The sequence below is a fragment of the Stigmatopora argus genome, chromosome 12 (genome assembly GCF_051989625.1).
Source record: "Stigmatopora argus isolate UIUO_Sarg chromosome 12, RoL_Sarg_1.0, whole genome shotgun sequence".
Taxonomy (NCBI): Eukaryota; Metazoa; Chordata; class Actinopteri; order Syngnathiformes; family Syngnathidae; genus Stigmatopora; species Stigmatopora argus.
In genome coordinates, this window is record NC_135398.1 from 5,135,110 (window position 1) to 5,157,878 (window position 22,769).

The window sequence follows — 22,769 nt, forward strand, 5'->3', positions numbered from 1 at the left end:
TGGCAAGTCTTCAAATTTTACAAAGATGGTGTCGAGTGTACAACCACCATTTTTATTGGACTTCAGGTCAATGTTAAGGTCATATTTCCAATAGCAATGAACAAAATAATGATCTGACCTGGTAAAGACTTTGATGAAAGAGCAAAACTGCAGTGCTCACTTATCAATGCTGATCTAGTAAATCCAGAGCAGCACCTTGTACACTTTTGCTGGATTTACACCACCCAAGTGCCCAATTCCCATTTAGTGCCCGTGTTATCGGAATGTTTCATCTGTTGTGCGTTTTCTCGTAAACCGTAGCTGATAACGTTTCAAATCACAGAACAACTGACCAATTTTAAGAGCTGTAAAAACATTATAACCGACTGGGATTGAACGAAATGAAAAACAAACAACTAACCATCATGCTAAGCGTGTCCTTTAGGGAGTCTTGCCCATTGAATTTATGACAACATTAGCATTTAAAGTATTCCCCAATTAAATAGTTTTTGAATACCAAACACCCTTAATTTCATTTTTCCTTTGTGCCTAAAACCCTTTTTGGATTCACTAACCTTCTAATGCATAACAAGTTAAAAAAAAAAAAAACAGATCCGCAAGCCACATTCAAATCAGCTAACATTCCATTTTCTTCTTTTTCCAATCTCCTCTTGAACAATGTCAAATGAAATGATCTAAACTTGTCCTGTTCTTGGATTGGATTGGATTGGATTGCACTGGCTCAGTATGTTCACACCTTGGAAGAATCATTCGCGTTCTTGTCTTCAAATGGCCTTGTACAGTGTATCATCTTGGAATTGTTTTTCATCTGTCACTGATGATGCAATTTTACGGAATTGTTATTGCCTTCATGAAAAGGATGGCGCTCCGGCTGTTTGAAATATGTCTACGTCCCAAGAGTCCTCCACTCTACTCGTGCAGATTGACTGCTACAAAGTGACCAATATGCTAAACAGCCCGTGGCCAGCTGTCAATGGGTAGCTGAAAAGGCCACTAAAGTATCCAAAGGCTTCCTGTGGAGGATTCAGCACTATTGTAAAGTTCAATATCAGAGGACTGCAGAGAAGATGATGAGGCGATGCCATTTGCTGCTCCATCCAGCTCTCCAAATGCTGCGTTAGTCTATTCATCTTGTGTCCTTCACTTCAGCCTGCCGCCTCCTCCCCTCTTATCTTCTCTCTGAGATGGCATTGGTCTCCTAATTTCACCAACTCACGGCATCCTGTGTTTAGTCTTCTCCGCCGTGCCTTTCACCCGTCTCCCTTCGTTCACCCCGGCCGTTTTCGGCCGAATGAATTGTAAACACTCTTGTTTATGCAGGAGCAATTTAAATTCAACACCACTTCCCGATGCGTGACTTGACTTTCCTATTGCCTCTTCAACCTGGATGGAGTATGCTCTTTCTCTACCACTTGTGGCAGGGCCTTTAATTTTCAGGCCATGGAAGAATAAAAAAAATTAAACTAAAAATTTGAGACGTTGGCTTATTTAGAACTTTGAAACGTTTTTTTTCTTCAAAACATTTGGGATTTAATGCGAAGAACTTCATTCTACGATATGAGTTAAAAGTGTGCCTATCTTTAAGGGAACTATAATACTCTTGTGCAATAGTTGCTAAAAATATAATCATTCACTGGTAGGTGTGATGTTAAGGATAAAGACTAAAGAGGTAAAAGTCATTTAAATATTGCAATATCATTCTCCCAATGTATCCCTTTTATACATTTTTCTTCTCCTTATTCTTTAGGAGAATAAAATACAAATTTGTTCTTAGAATCCTTGGGGTATTTGTCTTTTCTTCTTAAAGACAATACTCAACGATGGTATGGCATTTTGGTCTTGAATCTGTATGCATTTAGCAATGCAATAAATGTGATATTCTACATTCCTTTGTGTGCCGGTTAACAACAAACCTACTTTTGTTTCCTTTGTGCGCAGCGGATTGGGTGGGAGCCAATTTTGTTATGGCGAATTGATCTCGTGCACACAACAATGCTCATTTGGGCCTCTCACTTTCATGAACTTAAATGTAACACACATTTTAATCATTCATTTTTCTGGCAGGTTTTGGGCTCAGGTTTATTTTACATTCCTTATCCCACTGTTTTGTGATTGGAACAGAATGTTCATTAGAACACATTTTTCAATAATAATTGGACATAGGCTTTGTCATCATCATTTACTCGACAAAAAGCCTAATTGTCATCATACCCAGCAATTGCGTAGTGCTTCTCCACAAGGTGCGCTTTCCCGGCAAAGAAAAAAAAACGGATCACTTTCCTCCCACTGTCTCCTCACTTACCTTCAGTCAGCCAGTAGGAGGCAGATCACCGCCCAACGTCTTTCATGTTACCTCACCCTGAAGTTATTACACAGAAGGGATTGTGTGTCGTTCTACCGCAAGTTTAGAGTCCTGATGGATGTGGGAAAAAACTGTCCTTAAGCCTATTTGTCCATACTTTGTCAGATGTGTAGCGTCTGCCAGAGGGCAGCAGCTGGAACAGGTTGTGACCAGGGTGGTATGGGTCCCCGACAATGTCCCCGGCACTGCTGAGGTAACGAGGGCTGGCAATGTCTTCAAGCTTCAAGCTCTGCGATCTAATAACAGTTCTCGCGATGTTTTCTACCAATTATTTTACATTGGAATTTACTTTTGTGTCAAGATTTAGACTGAATTTACTGGTTCTTCCTCTACAGTCGCACCTGCCATGAACCTGAAAGTCCGTGGAGTAACGGATAGAGACGTTGAACTAGAGTGGGAAGGTTCTGTGGTCCTGACGGATTTTCTCGTGACATACACTCCGAGCAGCCCGGGAGGTAAATCCTAAATATAATAGAATATCTTGACGTTAAGCTAAATGATGAAAAAGATCAACCCTGTGTATTATTTCTATCCTTAAGGTGTCCAACTAGAAATACGACTGGCGGGCAATACCACATCATGGACGATCTCAGACCTTGATGCGGGCATGGAGTATAACATCAATGTTTTTGCTGTCATTAATAACAGCATCAGTGTTCCAGCCAGCATTAGTGTGGCAACTTGTAAGTATGTCATCATATTTTATGGATTTTTATTTGGAATGCATGAGGTAAACAAAGGTACAGACAGTGTGAGAATATCACCTGCTCCTACTGTTCTTATTTCCTCCCTCCCAAACATGCTGTCATAATACACGCACACACTATTTTTGCATCTACACTGACAGAAATAGGAGACTACCGTTTTTTATGAATATGTAATGGGAAAGCACAAAAGTATATATTTTTATTTTTCAGTTTTCTTATCCAAATCCATTATAGTTCAACGTTTTTGTTTTATTTTTAAAGTAATGCAAAAAAGAGAAAAAATAAGGTATAAAAACAAGATATTTCTAAGCTACCGTCTTGTTGAAAATAAGACATTTTCCCAAATGGTCTCTAAAATAATTCTAATATGACGACGGAAAATTAGTTGTGAAATTGACTTTTAAAATCAGACTGATCTTTTTCAAGCAAACAATGGAAGCTGACATAGAGCAAAAAAATAAGGGTTATTTGGTATTTTCTCTTATCTAGATCGACTTGCGTTCATATCAATTGTATTTCCAGTGGATAGGTGTGTGTGTGTATATATATATATATATATATATATATATATATATATATATATATATATATATATACATACATATATATATATATATATATATATATATATATATATATATATATATATATATATATATATATATATATATATATATATATATATATATATTTCTACCACATTCTTGCATCGATAAAGAACACCTGGGGCCAACACAATATTTCTTTTTTTCTCCAAATTAAGCCCAGAATGTATTAAATGTGGCACTTTTGATTCATACCTGGAAGTGACTGAGCACGTTGAGTACTCAAGAATGAGTGCTTTGGAAAATGGATGTCCTCAAAAAGGGGTTCAGCTGCCCTCTGTTAAGTTTGAGCGGAATTGGAACGGGAAATGGACACGTGCAGGAAGCCAGGCGGGCGCGAATAAGGTTCTTCAATGAACATAAACTTGTTACTTGAGCCTTCAAGGAGAAGGGTTAGGATTGGCTGAGGCAAAAGAGGGCAGACCACAACGGGTTAAACAAGACAAGCCACACAGAGGCAAAACACATGATAATCAAAATCCCCAAATAATTCAATCCTAACACTCCCCTATATTCAAAAAGTAAATCGGAGAAAACCGAAGACCCTCATTTAAAAAATAGGAGTGGAAAGGTTTACCAATCTATTAGATGAAATGCCATTTAGAAATGAAAGGCAAGGGAATGACAAAATCCATTCACCAGGGAAATGTTAAATATTGGACACCTTCAGCATGTGATGGATGTGATTTATGGGCCACGTGGGTCACTGAAACAAAATAATACATCTACCACTTCCTCGCCAGACCTCTCCAATCCTGATGGTTTAGTCTTCAAATCCATCACCGAGACATCCGTTGAGGTCCAGTGGAAACCTTCCTACTATTCCTTCGATGGCTGGGAGATCAGCTTCATCCCCAAGGTACCGTAGTATTGAATTAAAAGCATTTTATGTATTGTCATTATACCAGTACAACATACTACTACTCTATTTTGAGGGGGCAATGTTAAAACTGCTAGCAGGATTTGAATGCATTTAATTATTTGGCCGATGGAGAATATTCTACGATAGTTTGAGGGTTGTGTCTGCCAGTGCATGAGGTGTTATTGATGCCCTGTCAGTCACACCTTGTACCTCTCAGGAGGGTTCCTCCTCTACTGTCCACTTTTAAGGTCATTCTGACAGTTTTGCCTGATATGACAAAAAAAAGGATTTTCTTTCTGACAATGGCAAACTTCCCAAACAAGTTGGATGTCCTTGTCACAAACAGAAAGGCAGGGAGGGGGTCTTAATGAGGATCTTGAGATTTCTGAAAAATAACACCATCATTAAAATGAGCCATGCATCCATGGTGTATTAGAAAGAAAAATATACAAAGCATTGGTGTGTTTTGAATTAGGCTGCCGGATTGTGGGAAGCTTATTGGCTATTAAAAGGATGATCCAGTAAACCCCATTGAGAGCATAACCCTTTGTTAAACCCAAGTCAGACCGGGTTCAAAGGCAGTAATCAAAAACCTCTCTCCTTCTAAATCTGGGGGTAAACTCAGGTACTCTAGCCACTTTAATCTCAGCCCTTTCCCTGTAATTGGTTTTCTCCTTTAAGGTCTCCTCTGGGTGAGATGCGCTTCGGTTTGACCAGTTTCCAAGCTTGAAATGTGACAACCAGACCTTTTTTTTGTTTTTCTGTTAACCTCTTTTGAGTGTTGGATGTTTCCTAATCAAAACACAGTCCTTTCTAATGTGATTTTATTGCTTTTAGCCCTCCCGCCTGCATTCTCCCCATCCGGTTTTTCATGGTGCTGCGCTTCTTTCTTTGTTTTTAGCAACATCCAACGCCTCACTCGTTCCTCCATCCCCATTTTTTTCCTCTCCATTTTCCACCTTCCTGCTGTAATGGTCAAACTGCTGCCTATCCCCAAATGTAACCTCCATCCTCCTTCACCGCTTTTGCTTTCCTCTTTTCCCCGCAAGCGGTTCTCACTCCCCACCCACCCACCAGCGGTCTTCCAGCAATTCTGCAGCCGCCAGGGGAAATCACATTAGGAGTTTGAAGTCCTGCCCCCCTTCCCTGGATTTAATCCAGCAATGAGAGGATTGGGAATTTTGACAATCTCCTAATGGAAATATGCTTGATTCGTATTTTTTTTTAAAAAGGACATATAGCAGGCAGAATCAGGGTTTTTGTACATCATGTGTGACAGTTATTAAAAGTGATTTATACAAAATCTAATACACTTCCAATACAAACTAATGTACTATATTGATGGAGATTGCCATCCAATTCATTTAAACTCAGAAGACTGTCCGCCCATAGACGTCCAATCCATAATTAACTTGACATGAACATGTGAAAAAAATTAGAAATGAGTTTGCCGGCCTCGTTACAGCACAGCACAAAAGAGGGGAAAAAAAGTAAATGAAAACACTCTAGTAAAATAACCTTTAAATCACTGTGTATTTTTATAGTGCAGGGGTGTCAGACTCTGGTTGGTTCGCGGGCTGCGTTAACGTCAACTCGATTTCATGTGGGCCGGACCATTTTAGATATAACATTTAGATTTTTTTTAATAAATGATTTAAAAGAACTGGGTTAAAAGCCCTGAATATTCATTTTTTATAGATCTAAAACAATGTTTATTTTAGCTTTTTTAAAATATATTTTTAGATTTTACAAAATGATTTTTGAACTAAAAATACAGAAAAAAATGGATTAAAAAATTACAATTATTGATTTGAAAGGGGGAAAATCAGGAAATTTAATATACATCTATACTCTTCATTTTAATTTGATCCTAAAACAGAAAGTCAGCACTCATGATTTACTTTCCCGGGCCACACAAAATGATGCGGTGGGCCAGATTTGGCCCCCGGGCCGCCACTTTGACACGTGCTATAGTGGATTATTAAGAAATCAAAATATATAATAACTGTTTTTTGGGGGAGAGTGAGGCTCCTAAATGAGGCACTCTATATATCCTAATGTTTTGCTGATAATTTCAAGCCCTTTTGAAAACATTACTAAGATTACAAAAGGCATGGTGTAATGTTTGCATTATGTAACGCCTTTTTGCAGATGAAGTTGCGTTAAATGAGGCTTGCGGCTTAAACACAGCTCATATTTCTTGTGACTCATCCCGTCATCCTTGAAAAGGAGGAAATAGCGTGCGGGTACTTGGCAGCATCTTGTTTCCTGTACATCACAACAGCTTGTGATGCATATGCATCATGTTAAAGCTGACGGAGGGATGTAAAACTTTGAAAGTTCAAAGGCCTTTAATTGTTTTTTTTGTTATCTCTGTAATTGCGTGGTCTTGTTTTCCAGTTTTATGAATGTTTGCAAAAGAAACTTATTTTGCTCTCCATAAAAAGTCTGGGTTTATAATGACAGGGACTGCAGTTTAAAAGACAACAATACAAATGGTTTGTATTTTATAGGAGACTGGCAGAAATGAGTGGTATTTCCATTCATTTGGTAAGATAATTAAAGATGTCAGTGTTTTTGAGTTACTATGTCTGTGGTTATAGAACAGATGAAATTTCTGTATTGTGCTTGGAAGAAGAACTACAACTACCTAAAATACATGCAAACACAATGAAATTCCGCCATGGCTTGAATATATTTTTGGCGGAACGTTAATGTTATGCATTTGAAACAGCATTTTGTTTGATAGGTTACAAAATTGCACATAAAGTACAAGTTCTGTACAAACTCAACATCAACGTTAAAGCATTTGCATCTGTCCAGCGTCTAAGATGGTGTCAAAGGAGCAACAAATTCCATTATTATTGTTTTTATTGCATACAAATTCAGACTGTTCAAATTGTTTCTATTTCCCGGAAAGCGGGCAAAATATCGCTACGTAAAGTTCATTTCAAATGTCATTGAATGTGTTTGTGAACACACTTTTAACTTTTTCTTTCTGACAGAACTCTGACCTTAAAACTCGTTGTACTGGTCTATGATTCTGAACTGTATTGCAGCACATTAACAAAACACATTGCGCTTTTTAAACAAAAGTATCCAAGGCTGACCTTTCTCTTTAATAGATGAACAAAACATGCTGCCTTTAGAGTCAACAAAATCTCCCTCGCACAAAAAAAAAACAATCATTCATGAATATGTCTCTTCCATTGAGTCAAATGACATGGGCACAATACAACTTTAATTTTCCTTTTGATTATGAAAGTGGGATGCTGCGTTAACAAGCACACTGGAACCAAAAATGGCTGTCCTCATTGTTATGTAGTATTATTTTAGATCACTCAGCTTCGTCTGCCTGAGACTGGGCGCAGCTTGTCATTGGAATATCACGGATGTTGTTGCACGACATCTTGGCAATGAAGCTTGAAGTGATTAATTTAGTCAGATTATAAATGTAATTATGCCTTTTACATGGTGGAACATGAGCCTTCATCTGACGGGCCTTTGGGAAGGCGTTGCAGGTGTAACATCTGTCTGTCAGAAGGGAGTGGATGTGCAACTTTGCCTCCAGCTGGGAGTGTAGTAATAATAGTGTTGTATAGAAGAGGGATTCTCAAGCACTGTCCCGCTGAGCATGAGAGGGCCATGAAAAATGATCACATTATACTTTGGTCTAAAAAAAGCTCATCAACTCACTTCAGCGCCTAGGTGCCAGCAGATGGTGGCAATGCAGTTCTGTTATGAAAATGAATCACCCAAATTCTATAAATGGAGGAATTTAAGAAAAAAAGGGACTTTATTAATTGATGTTTCTTATTTTTTTGTTTATTTTCTTTTGAAAAATCAATGATGCACAAAGTATTCATTGGCCTCAGACAATTTTTTTTTTTGGTCCACCCCAATTATATTTTGTTTTCTACCCTTAGGACAATGACGGTGGGATGACGGCCCAGTTGCCCAGCACCATCACCTCCTTTGTACAAACTGGTCTGAGACCAGGAGAGGAGTACACGGTGAACCTGGTGGCGCTCAGAGACCAAGGTCGCAGCCAGCCCGTTACAGCTACTGTCACAACATGTAGGTACTAAATCTCATGCACAGAACTTTTCACAATATTGTAGCTGTCAGGCTCTTTAACAAAACAAATGGTTGAGTGTTAAGACCTACTATATGCATGCATGTACATCTATGTGTATGTATGTATATATATGCTTATATATATGTATGTGCACACGTATGTGTATATGTATGTGTATATATATATATATATATATATATATATATATATATATATATATATATATATATATATATATATATATATATATTTCAGCAACACACTTATTTATTTATATACTTATTCATGTATTTATTTATTAACTTACTTATTACCTATCTATTTATGTCTAAAATGCCTTTCCTATTTCTGCATCCTCACCCTCTTGCTACTGTGACAACGAAATTTCCCGTATACGGGATGAATAAAGTTATCCAATCCAAACCAATCCAATCCAATATACACACAATTCATTGACATAACTTTTTGGGGCACTTAGTATGTTGTCAACATAATTGCGACACCTATTGATGACAGTATGTTTACGTACAGTGCAACAATGAACCATTTACCTAGGAGACAAGACGGCGGCGCCAATTTATAAGAAACTCATTTGACTCATTGGCTGCCATTGACGTTGAATTGCTGCCAACCCTACTAGTCCAAATGGATTGGACACCTAGCGGCCTCAAAGGCACTCGGGATTGTAACTTTGATCTCATAACTGTGAGGCGAGCACGCTAAAAATACATTGAAATACTGTATAGAATAAATATAAGAAGAATGTAATAGTATTTAAATTATTTCATCCAGAATACATTTCACAGTATCTATCCAGCTACAAATCACATTCGATATCGGCAAATGTAGTTTCATATCAATATGTAATGTTATACACATTGACTGATGAGCTGCTGCTGTCTCAGTGATGTATCGCCGTGCTCTTCATGAATGCATCTCTAATAGATTTGATTCAGTTGTTCAAGTTGCTCATCCCGTGTCTGTACTCCAAACACTATCAATATTCTGTCAAGACTTTGTTCAAGTTATGAGTCGTAATTAAGCAGTTTCATAATTCATGCCGCTGCTCATTAATATTTTACCACTGCGGGAAGACACCTGATTGGTTCACGTAAGAAGGTTAAGGCAAATTTGAAGGCGCTCAGTTATTCATGAGAAAGATTTATTCTTCCTCTGAGACTGAAGTATGATGAGGTGTCCAAGGGAGAAACCAGAGGGTTGCTTCTTGGCTCTTGTCTTCAACGGGCGCTTTTTCTAGGACGAGGCCCAAGGGCCCAATTGTGATTACATCAAGCAAGAAGGTGGACTACAATATGTCAAACTTGAATGTAGGACTTATTCCACCCAGAAAGTGAAAAGAAAAAGAGCTTGCTTCCCTTTTTGCACATTGTATGAATCACAGCATTCCCTCGAGTTGCCTCCCAGGTCAACAAGACACAAGAATAAAATAAATAAATATATCAAAATGTCATCTTGGCATTGAATGTGTGTCTCAAATTGACACTTTGGAAAAGGTTTGCTGCATTTCCCAAAATGCTGCATCAGTCTTTATAAAGTTAGGTGTTATATATCAATATCAGTGAACAAAAGTAAACTCACGTTGAGTAATATTTTACTACTTCATTATTTATTATAGTAATATTTTATTTTTATAATTTATTTATTGGCCAGGTGGTGGATGAGTGGTTAATTCACTGTCTCCGAAATGTGAGTTTCACTAACATTCAGATAGGGGTTTGCCATTTGAACTGTACATGAATTAAGTTTCTTGATTATAATTATGAAATATATGGTAAATGAGTAACAGCCTTACCAAATTTTTTAAATGACAAATAAAATGATTTTTTTAGATGTATATCTAGATAGTACATGTATACAATACACTGTACTGTGTAAATATCACCAAAACCTAACATTTCTAGGTTTAAAGAAAAAATGCTTTATTAGGTGACTCAGTTTATTGTTGTATTTTCTAAAATTGAGATAAAAAAAATACTAATAATTAAAGCAATTCCAGAACTGCAGTTTGGCTTCAATAATTTCCACTCTTTAACCCAATTACTACAATCAAGCACCTAATAGTTGGTGCAAATGTCACCAAATGCCAACTGTGTTTAATTGAATTGGCACCAATGTCTTTGTTTCGCAGTGATTGACGGACCCACTCAGCTGGTTGTGCGAGATGTGTCCGACACGGTAGCGTTCTTGGAGTGGATGCCGCCGAAAGCCAAAATTGATCAGATTGTGTTGCGTTACGGCCTCGTGTCAGGCGAGGGCCCGCGCACTACATTTCGCCTTCAGCCCACACTCAGCCAGTACACCTTGCAGGTGAGTTTGAGGCATGTTTATGGTCAATCTGATGTATAAATAGGTACTAGTACCCCTTGTGGCTTTTTTAAAACAATGTTAAGCAAAGGTCTGCTTTTATTTTCAATTGGGCTAACCAAGTATTTACATGAGCAAGTATTAATACTACTCGATAGTTTGGATTTGGGTTTGTTTTGTTGTTGGTGTCGTTTTCTTCAGAAAACTGCTCAAATTTATTAATTCATTAAATGCTACTTCTGACGTCAAATTTATTTATCCGGAGTGAAATCTAGGGCAATTGAGTTCAACATTAAACTATTATTCTGTGTGATGACTTGAATACAATTTTTAATATAGCATTCTGACTGTCACTTGATTTTACTATTATCGATGAAGACCACAAAATAGGCTTTGCCCCAGTGGTTAGAATTACTGAATTCACTTTGAGATGAAAAGAAAAGTGTAAAATGTGTAAACATGAGAACAAATCTATTCATGCTCTTAAATGCTCAATTACATGAAAGGCATCACTCAAGGTTCAAACCTTGAGGAATATATGGTAATAAACATGAGCTCTTTTGAATTATTAAAATACATACCAATATTTTAACCAATGATGCAAAGAAACATTATTTTGTGTTTGGTCCCCGGGCGTTTGGTCGACCGGACGTTTGGTCGACCGGACGTTTGGTCGAACGGACGTTTGGTCGAACGGACGTTTGGTCGAACGGACGTTTGGTCGCTGGGTTGTTACTGTTGAAACTAGCTCTCAAAATTATAATCATGAGAGAGAGAGAGAGTGAGTTTAACATCTAAATATCTAATATCAAAATATCAACAGTAAACTCTCTGTCATAATTTGACAGCGAGCGAACCCGGCGACCAAACGTCCGTTCTACCAAACGTCTGTTCTACCAAACGTCTGCTCTACCAAACGTCCGGTCGACCAAACGTCTTTCGACGAAACGTCCGGTCACGCCATACCAATATTTTAACCAGTGATGCAAAGAAACATGATTTTGTGGAACATTTATTGTGAAACATAAACATGTAAAATGATCTTTGCTATGTGGTTTAAAGTGAAATATGCCTCTTGTGATAAAGGTTCGCACGTACCTGTTTTAAAATCACCAATCTTACCTTCTTTATCGGGAAGGTCCTGCGTCCAGCTTCCACTTACGAGGTGTCTGTGGGCGGCGTGAGGAACGGAAATGCAAGCGGATCTATTTCCATCGAATTTACAACCGGTGAGGGCTGACAGCAAGCAGATGTGGTAATCATGCTGCATGCTATCCCGAGTCTGCCTTTCGGGAATAGCACTGTTCATGACATATGGACCTCGTGTACTCTGCCTTCCAAGGTCATTTGACAGACTCCGGTGAAGTTTACACCCCGAATGTTATGCCGCATTGATCTGTTTTGGATATTGACCTATTAATTATTCAAATGTACTGCATGTTTTCTGATGACATTGCTGATATCTGCTTGTTCAACCCCCCTGAGAATTGGTCTCCGTCTCCCCAACGTTGTCAGCTTTATCGTTCTTCTCAGAGATCGACGCCCCCAAGAACCTGCGTCTACTCTCCAAGACCTCCACCACTTTGGAGCTGGAATGGGACAACAGTGAGGCTCAGGTAATATGAGTGAGAGTACAAAAGTATGTGCCTGTGATAGGTTAACCAATGGGCATTTCCAAATACACGCCCCAAAGAAACAGACATCTGACACATAGCTGGGTTCTTGCAAGAGAGAATCGATCCACATGCGTCCTCGGTCAAGATCAATTCTGTCCACTCGATGTCTCTCTTGCTAATTTGTTTCATAAGATTTAACAACATGCATCACAGAAATCTAAACAATTGAGAGTCTCATAACAATTTACAGTCCTCCAAATCTTCCCAAGAGAGTTTTGATGTGAACCATCTTCAGAAGCTGATGCTTCTCAAAACAATTTACAGTTCTCTTGATGTGAACCATAGTCTCGAGAAGTCCAGGTGCAAAAGGGGAGTGACCTTTAAGTTGATTTGGTTAACTTTGTAGCGAGCATTACTCTTGCAAGAGATGTATTAAAATGCCTTTTGATAATGTCAATAACTCTAAAAATAAAGCAAAGCGTTCTTCATTGCAAGCACATATATATAATGATTAATATTCAAGCACATTTATAATAATGATTAATATTCCTAATAAAGCAAAGTGTTCTTCATTGCAAGCACATTTATAATAATGATTACCCTAACAGCCTAGATTGATATGCACTATGTACAGCAAAAATTAAAATTTTTAGAATGTGTCATCCTAATCTTCAAAACCCCAAGCTTTTTATCAGCTATCGATCTGATGAAAATCAATTGATATGACTCCAAATTTACAGGCATATCTGTAATTTCCATCATTAAATATCCTAGAATTCTGCAGAGTGCAAACAAAGCGTAAATAAAGAAGTTGGCGCAGCAGTAACTGAGAGCACAATCTGTTGGAAATAAATTTCCTGAAGGAAATCATGTCTATGAAATGGATTGCCGTCATTAAACCTTAAACTCTTTAGTTTTTGAGTAATTAATGTTTCAGTTTTTCCAGGGATGGATTAATACTCTGTCTATGCTGCTGTAACGGTGAAAAATGTTCATCAGACAATAAGATAGTTAATCATAACTGAAAGTCAAAGGTGATTTGTGGTGTACTTTTATTTAAATACTTTTTATACTTTACCACTGCAGTTACATGGCAGAGGTTCGCATGTAGTTCTGGAGATTTCTCCTAAATAGGGTAATTTTATAGCATTAAAACTAAATTCGGACATAGTACACTTATGTAATTTACTGACTCCCCTTTTCACTTAGGTTCCTAAATTATTGAACATGATTTATTAATGATAAAGTGTTACTAGAATAATCAAAAGATATTTTGGGACTGCAGAATCAATTAAAAATTTAAAAAGGACAACACAAACAAAAGATTTATTTGGTTGCATCATTCAACACTATTAAAGCACTCCTGGGACCCACCCATTTGTTTACAAGTGATTAAAAAAAATAAACTCCACAATATGTCCCCCTTTGAGAAGGTTTCGCTGTATCCGATACCATATAATTTTGTGACTATATCCGTGTTGGCTGTGAATGTTCTTTAAACTGAAAATAAACATTAAGAGTGGTCAATAGTTTTAATATCCCTAATTATGTGTACGCATAGGTGGAAGCCTACCAAGTGGTATACAGCACGCTGGCAGGTGATCAATACGAAAAAGTAATTGTACCAAGAAATGAGGGAGCCACCACCAAGACAACTCTCATTGGTAAGTGTATAGATAACTTGTCATCCATCAACAAACCAAATGATTTCACTTAGATTTTTTCCCCTTTATAACTGCATATCCACTTTGCACTGAGGTAAATCTTCCACATGGCAAGATGCTGTCTATTGCTTGCCCGCCCCGTAATTGCATTTCTCCAAATTCATGTTGTCCTGTGGGCGTATTAGGAGCAAGAAAATTGCAAGTGTTTATTTTTCTGTGCAATCGATAATTTGATGTGTTTCCTAAAAACAACCTCGCTCCGAGTCTTTTCATTCCGTCTTATTTGGGGCTGATTTCAGATGTTTTTTTTTCAGATCTGGTGCCTGGCACAGAATATGGTATTGGTATTTCTGGTATGAAAGGCGACAACCAAAGTACATCGGCCACGATGAACGCCAGAACGGGTTAGCGACTTTTCTCTCTTTAGTGTGAAAAAAGTACTAATATCCAATTTGTATTTTCATGCCTTACCAGTTAGTGTGCGCTGTATAAAATTCATGTCAGAAGCCGAAAGTTTTATACACACTTGGTAATGTTAGCAGGATTAGATGGTCACAATTATAATGGACGCGGATATAGGCAAACCGTGAAAGCTCAATTTGACGATGTAGCAAAAATTGATAGAATTGATAGGCAATTTTACCACATTTTGTTTTTGCCTCTCCATATTGTCAGGTCTGGATGTGCCTATGGATCTAACCGTGACAGCATCTACAGACAACACCATCACCCTGGTGTGGGGCATAGTCCAGGGCCCCATTGATTTATATAAGGTCACCTTCACATCTTCCTCAGGCGTGACGACTGAGGTGAATGAGAATGGAAAACGCAAATATTAAGGATGTACTGTTGTGCAAATATTCAGATATACGTGTTGGCATTGTATTTGATTCCAGTTTTCTTTGTTTTTTTTTAAGTTGACTGTGCCTAGAGATGAAACTACCACCACTTTGACAGAGTTGGAGCCCGGAACGGAATATACCATCACAGTGGCAGCAAAGAGAGGGAGACAGCAGAGCAATGTGGCCTCCATAGATGCATTTACAGGTAGAAGTAAAGCTTTTTTTTGTTTAAAAAAAAAATGCAAGTCATAGTTAATATTGTCATCAGAAATTTAGGCCAACAAAACGTCATCCCCAAATAAGGTGAAATTGCCCATTCTAATAGACACGCATGCCCACAAACACTTATAGTATCTTTTTTTTTTTAAAGATCTGTAATACGCCGCCAGTTCTAGCTTTAGATTATCGTTATGGGTCATCTACAAATGCAGTATTAATCAGATTATTTCGCTTTAAATAGTAAAAAATAATAAAACTCCTTTTCCAAAGAAGAAAATGTGACCGGACAACAACAACAAAAAATACTGAGGTAATTATTTTGGGCTAATAGGGTTTTTGCTAATAGGAAAGCAAAAAAAAAAAACGCTGTAATTCAGCCCGTTCACTGTAATTGAGTTTCTGTCAACCAAACCAGGCAGCAGAGGTTTTTTAAAAACCACAAAATATTTATATGATAGAATTTAAGGATCCAGTGGAGACTGGTTGTGAATTTTCTGAATAAAAGGTGAGTCACTCTGTATTTTTTTTAATTTAATCACAGTTCAAGGACAATATAAGTAGAGCTAATGAGTTCATTATTTGTGATGGGGCTCTTTTAACTTGCATGTTTATTTCCTCACTCACACAATCATTCCCTCATCTTCTGCCTTGTTCTTTTCATTCATATGTTCAATCATAATCCTTCCTGATGAATTTTCAGTCCACTTACGACAGCAGTGATTTCGTAGTTCCAAAAGTAACTCGATGTGACGTTTCACAGTCAAAACGCTGCACTTCCATCCGTCATCCCTGCCTTGATCCATTCGTTCCTCACCACGGCAATTGCACTTATTGTCATCTTTAACATCATCTTACTGGTAGGACTTCATTTCATTTCTTCTGCAAATAATACTGCTCTAACCATTGGGCATGGACAAGATGACAGGTTGATAAGATGGAAGATAAGGGGATGAAAAAGTTAATTGGATGTCATCCTTTCATCGACTTCTAAAGTAACATCTAATTATCTGTACCCTGGAGAGCTCATCTTAAACGAAAGCATGGGATATTCACTTGAAATGCCGCTTCAAAAGCTTGATTTTTAAGTTTGATCAAGCGTAAATAGCTGTCAGCTGCACAAGTATATAACCTTCAATTTAACTTTACAATAAATATAATGTGTGCTGACTGCAAAAAGTCCAAAATCTCTCCATGGGACTTTTTGCTTCATGTTCATTCATTCAATTCCTCTTTAGCTGTCCAAGTCATACGGCTCGACAGCAACATCTGCTCCCATCATCTCTTTTTTCCATTTTCTTTTCATGATCAATCCTATCACAACTTCATCTTTATGGCACATCATCCAATTAGCCTCTGCTCTGTACCAGCGATTAAATCATCACATCTTCGTGACTTTCTGGTCTGCCGGATCAAAATCTCACCCAAGGCTAATTTTGCCCTCCGCGTCCTTCCATCCATCACCACCAAGGTTTCTTTCTCCATTTCCATCTTTGACGACACCTTTTATTTATTTCTCCGCTCTGCCCCGCCGTCAGCTCGACTCGCAGACTCCCTCTCGACGTTTAATCCATATTCCTGCAGGGATCAGGCCCGTTTCCCACCTCTACTTGTCCGAGGTGACTTCCGACTCGGTGCTGGCGGCGTGGAGCTCGCCAGCACCGCCCGCTGACGTCTTCATCCTCAGCTACAGCTCTGCTGACGGCACCGACACCTCTAAGGTGACCCTGGACGGCTCCAAAACGAGGTCGCTGGTGCAAGGGCTGCTTCCCTCCACTCAGTACACCGTCAGCCTGATCACAATACAGGGAGATGTCACCTCTGAGCCTATTATGGCATCACTCACAACAGGTTAGCGGCCCGATTGGATGGGGGGAAAAAGCCCATAAAAAGAATGAACTCAATGATTACATTTGGTCTTATGTAAAACAGAATTAACCTCCCGCAACAATGCAAGCTGTCGATGAACTAGAGCTCAACACCGTTTGTTAAAACACACCTGCAATTTGCATAGAAATAATGCAGTATTTTATGTTGCTATGTGCTGGGCCTCAGATTCATTGAAGATCCATATTTATTAGGTTGAAGACTATTGACGTGAATATGAATCATTGTCTGTGTATAAAGTATGTCTTATGCATTCTGAGATGGACGGATGACCCTATAGAAAATTTTGGGATTAATGGCGGATCATGGATAATAAGCAGATTCTCAGCAATATTTGGTGGCCACATTTTAAAAATAAACTGCTTACGTCCATATCTCTTCAGAATTGAATAGATAGACCACCGTAAGAAGGAAGTTTATGTTACGATCGCGCCGCTGCGTCGTGGCGCGATCGGGGAGATTCTGACCCAGTTGCGGGGAAGCAAGGGGAGGCGAGGCGTGTAGTTCTCATGACAGTAGCTTTAATGACTCAAAAGCTTTACAAAATAACAAGGGCTTGTATATCCCAAAACGTAACAGAACCGGAGTATGGGGAATAATACCTTGTAGCAATGTATGCTGTGACAAGTGGTGTGTCACGCAGGAATTTACGCAGTGTCATGCAGGAACGATCCGACAATGACTAACCATTTGCGTGGTGCTTAAATACCCACATCAGGAAGTAATCAAGGATTGCTTGTAGCTGCTCTGACCTGACGGCAAGCCAGGAGGGACAAACGGGCCGCGTACAAAGTGTATGTTAATTACGCACTATATCTGTTACAATCACTCAATTTTTCGCAATTTGAAAAACATTGAATTCCTTTTTTCGGATGTGTAACGGTAGAGAAAATGTAAATTTAAAGCTAGTATTTGCAGGAAGTGGCTGTCTGACCTATTGGCACATTTTGTTATGTTATCCCATATTGCCTGCCTTTCTTCATGATGTCATTAATACTCTCAATCACATGCCCCTGTGCTGAAATCTAGCAGAGTACTATAACGTAAAACGTTATGTTCTCCATCTTCAGAAGTCTAGGCAATTCATAAATTGCATACTTAAATACTTTCAGCTTTTTCATTATTTGTCATTTATGATAGTTGTCTTCCCTTTCATTTTTTCTTTGTCTGTGGTAGTATTTGTACAAATAATAAATCATCAGTGGAGGCCCTTTATTCATTATCATTAATTGTCTTACACATAGCAAATGGAAAGTGAAGCACTAGAGACATTTCCCTAAAAACTGTATTTTTTAAAATATATTTGAATCGACACCATTCCCGTCTCTCAGGGACACTTCATTAAATAATAAACAACAAGCATGTGAGTTTCACCTTTACCAAAGCAAACGTAATTAGTAAGATAACCACGCCCGAACGGGCACAGCTTTTCTAAAAAAGCTGCTTTTTTTCCAGCCAAGTGGAAATGAAATAATTTCAAAGGCAGAAATTATAAATTACCCCTTCTTCTCATGAATACTAGTCATTATTCTTTTGATTTGAAGTGCTGCCCGTGCTACTGCTTTCCCCTAGCAAGTTCTTTAATCTCTTCCTCATTACCACCATCTCTTCGACTCTTTTTTCCATTGGTACTGATAATAGCTAAGTAACTGCCGTCAGATGAATTGTTTGCACACATTGTCGCCGCCGTAACCCATTCCGCAGTATTTCAGTAGACTCCGTAGATGCTTTTAAGCAAATTGTCAGCGAGGGAAGAAATCTCCTGTGGATTAGTAGGGAGCACTTTCCATAATGTTAATTATGTTTTTTGTATGGAGTGCGCTCGCATTGGCTGTCACAGGCAATTGACACGTTTGTTTATGCATACTGTTTGACTAACTATTTTCCGACAAGTGTTTTCTTTTTTCATTTCTTCAACCACCTTTTGGATATTTTGGTGCAAAAATGCCTGTACACTTGCTGCGAGTTTTTGTCTGGATACATTACCTCGGTTTTAATATATCGAGAGCCCAATAGGTGAATCATAATTATACTGTCGGAGTGAAGATTGAGAAGTGGCCCTCAAATTGTTTCACGCAGACTCTGAATGACCAGTTTTTCAAACACCTCGTCTTTTCCCTCTTTAGCACTCAAGAATCATAACATAATTGCAATTGAGTGGGAAAAAAAGTCCAGGTAAAAAGCAAAGTGTGCATGTCAGCTAAATTTTACTGTAAAACTTCCAATAGAAGAGAGAAATATTTCTTTTTTGTCAATGTCAAAACTTTCAGTGAAACCATATCATTTCATCAAGGTATACTACCCTTCAGTGGCGGTCCGTGCATTTTCTCGTAGCGCCTTCAACGGGTAAAATCCACTTCCTAGCAGCATTTAATGATTAAATACAAATACTGGAGCTATACAGATATTTCTTAGGCCAGCAGAGAAGGTCTTGAAGGCCCTGACGGCCCGCCACTGCTACCCTTAACTTCGACATCTGTTGCAGTAAATAAATGTTTTTTAAACAAACTTTGCTTTATCCTATAGGTATGGATCCACCCAAGCAAATGACGGTGTCTGCTGTGGCTGAGGACATCGTGACCATTTCTTGGATTAAACCACTGGCCCCATTTGAATATTATAAGCTCTCCTACCAGTCAGACAGAGGTATTTAATTTACCATATTTTAATATGATTTTCTGGCACCCTATAATAGCCTCATCCTCTAACAATGAATCTTAATTATAGTTTTTAAATTAGAGCCATAAATCATTTAGCCTTCTTTTGCTATGATTGAATAATAAATGCATTTTATATTGTACACGACAAGCTGGGAATGGAGACAAAGCGGAGTTTCTGTGCGTCTTCCCCGCAGGTCGAGTGGACAGCGTTGTGATTGACAGCGATGTGACAAACTATACCTTGTCCAGTTTGTTCCCTGCTACAGAGTATGAGATCAGTTTAAACGCTGTCAGGGGGAGCCAAGAGAGCAAATTGGTCAGCGCCTCGGTCTTCACGGGTAGGGAAACGCACATCACGTCAACTGAAAAAGATACAAAAAAGAGGTCACAAATATCATTACGTCTTCATGTTTTTATTCAGGAAGCAAATATAGTTCAATATCAAATAGCATTTTAATATGGTTGCAATTATCTGTGGCTGTTATCTTTGGGTCATTTTGTATTTTGATGGAAAAATTTCATGTACCTTTTCTCAAAACGACTGGTTGCAATATATTAATAAGAAAAATCAGATGTCACCGCAATAGCAAATTGGTCAGCGCCTCGGTCACAAATATCATTACTTCATGTTTTTTATACTCATTCATTCAGGAAGTAAATATAGATTGGATTTGGATAACTTTATTCATCCCGTATTCGGGAAGTTTTATTGTGACAGTAGCAAGAATAGTCATAGTTATAAGTTAGACAGTACAGTCGCAAAGGCCGCAGAACAACAAAGCAAAAGCAAAAGTACAAAGCAAATCAAAGTAAATGGGATCATTAAGAATCACCAAATCAAATCATTAAGACAGAAAAGCAGCAAAAACACAAAACGAGCAAGAGTGGACGGAGATACCGCCACCGGCTGCCACTTGAACGGTGCCATTTTGGTTGCTGTAGCAAAAAACGGATACAGACTCAAAAGACGTAACGTTGGACAAAAACTGGAACCACACACAGGAAGTCTTCCACAAGATGGGGAACTTCTGCAAACTGTGACCGAGGTAGAGAATATGCAGAGTCACTCTTCCAAGCTTAGCCGCACAGTTCCTCAGTGGTCTGGAGCTGAAGAATCAACAGTAGCAGAGTAGAACCCCTCGACTCCGTTTCCGGCCTGGTAAGCGCCGACAGCTCTCCCATCTTATCCCATGATGGAATGGTTGGTCTGAAGCGTCGCTTCTTCTCCTGGCACTTTTGTCCAGCTCCGATTTTCCAGCGGCATTGAGGTGTTGCTCCTTCTGCTGCGTATTGTAACAGCTAGTCCCATGTGTATGACAGCGTAGGCATGGCTGAATGGTTCCAAAGAAGGAAGTAGCCGAAAGAAGCCAGGCTAACAGAACAAAGAAAGTTGTAAAAACATTAAAGTAAAAAGTATAAAGTACAAAGTAAAGTAAAAAGGAATGTATTAAGAAATATTAAAATGTAATTAAAAAAAGATAGAAGGGCTGTAAAACACGAAAAACATAAGTGTACAGAGCTACTGCCACTGGCTGCCGCGTGAACGGCCCCATCTTGGAATATAGTTCATATATAGTTCAATATCAAATAGCATTTTGATACGGTTGCAATTATCTATACATTATACCCCAAATTGTGGAATTGCAATGGGATCCAAATGATTACTGAACTTCATATGTAAAAGCTTAATTAACCATTGAGTACAGAGGTTGGTGTTCATTATAAACTCTCATTTTTTGGAGCAGAGTTCTAAGCAGTGTTTGGGAGGTGGCTGTCATCATTGGATCGTTGTGTATTTTGATGGAAAAAATTCATGTGCCTTCTCTCAAAACAACTGGTCATGTTGCAATATATTAATAAGAAAAATCCGATTTCACCGCAATGAACTTCAGCTCAGGGTTGGAAGAAATAAAATAGAGACAACAGACAAAACACCCATATCAGGCAAAATGAAAGGGTACAGCAGGCATCTGGCATTGTGGCGAGAGATGAAAATGTCGATCCCCTGACCTCGTAATTGGTAAGCTATTCTGCAGTCCATCTTGCTGCGGCCTCTCCTCTTTATTCTTTCGCTCCACGTCTTGCCTCTTGAATCTTTTCACCTCCTTGCCCACTTTCCTGCTCCCTGCGCTTCACTGCTTCCCTCAAAAAAAATCTCCCTTTTCTTTCTTCCCATCTGGAAAAGGAGAATTCACCTCTGATTGTTTTTCCAATCGGAATTGGGCATCAGGGTGCGCTTTAACGCCAAAGTAGAGAAATATGGAGCGCACTTCTTCTCGTTCCAAGAATTCCTTTTCCATAAGATTAACACGCTCCATGTAGTGGATGCATAATCTTGGGTGTGTGAGGAGGAAAGCAGAAAGTGTGTTTGCATGTCAATGAGTAATGATTTGCAAAGAAAAGCCATGTTCAAAAATTCATTGAAATCGGGGCAAAAGGCTGAAAGACGTCATTCTTTAGCCTTTTGCTCGCTGTAATCTCTGCTTTGTTGTGCACTCTTACACTTCTATTACGCGACCCAAACAATGCCCGTATGGTTACAAGGGTTACCCTGAAAAGTGCAGTCGAGCTAGAGCTAGTAAGAAGCGATGAATAACATTCCCTTACCCCGGATCTTTTAATCTGTCTTTTCTTGACACCAACCTATTTCATTTTACCATAGTTATCCATCATTGCCCGCAGGAAAAATGTGAAGTTATTTTAATTATCCGATGAGATAAAATAATAATTGGGAAAGAAAATCAGTGAGCCATATTTCATTTTGCTGCTCAGCACTAAAAGTGGTGGCATTTGGCAAACGACAGTTTGGCTTGAGAGTAAATGGACTCTGTGATGAGATGTTTAAAGACTAACAATGTGCTCATACCCAAAATGTCAGGACCTTTAATAAATGATCTCTTCTGAAAAGACCATTACACTCTGGCTAATTTATCAGCTTCACAAAG

At 38.6% G+C, this 22,769-nt stretch overlaps 1 protein-coding gene across 3 annotated transcripts in view; it reads left to right on the top strand.

Annotated features, from left to right (window-relative positions):
* Positions 1 to 22,769, top strand: part of tnr (tenascin R (restrictin, janusin)) — a 132,647-nt gene that overhangs the window by 87,709 nt on the left and 22,169 nt on the right. Inside the window, exons 11-24 of one of the 3 annotated variants that reach the window (XM_077616238.1) lie at positions 2,698 to 2,817; positions 2,902 to 3,045; positions 4,418 to 4,533; positions 8,463 to 8,613; positions 10,764 to 10,942; positions 12,078 to 12,168; positions 12,473 to 12,555; positions 14,117 to 14,219; positions 14,534 to 14,623; positions 14,895 to 15,028; positions 15,137 to 15,266; positions 16,862 to 17,128; positions 19,691 to 19,810; positions 20,019 to 20,162. In XM_077616238.1, the coding sequence (XP_077472364.1) occupies positions 2,698 to 2,817; positions 2,902 to 3,045; positions 4,418 to 4,533; positions 8,463 to 8,613; positions 10,764 to 10,942; positions 12,078 to 12,168; positions 12,473 to 12,555; positions 14,117 to 14,219; positions 14,534 to 14,623; positions 14,895 to 15,028; positions 15,137 to 15,266; positions 16,862 to 17,128; positions 19,691 to 19,810; positions 20,019 to 20,162 (1,872 nt within the window). Of the gene's footprint in view, positions 1 to 2,697; positions 2,818 to 2,901; positions 3,046 to 4,417; positions 4,534 to 8,462; positions 8,614 to 10,763; positions 10,943 to 12,077; positions 12,169 to 12,454; positions 12,556 to 14,116; positions 14,220 to 14,533; positions 14,624 to 14,894; positions 15,029 to 15,136; positions 15,267 to 16,861; positions 17,129 to 19,690; positions 19,811 to 20,018; positions 20,163 to 22,769 lie in introns of all 3 variants that reach the window. The other 2 variants (XM_077616237.1, XM_077616239.1) reach the window with 2 other exon arrangements.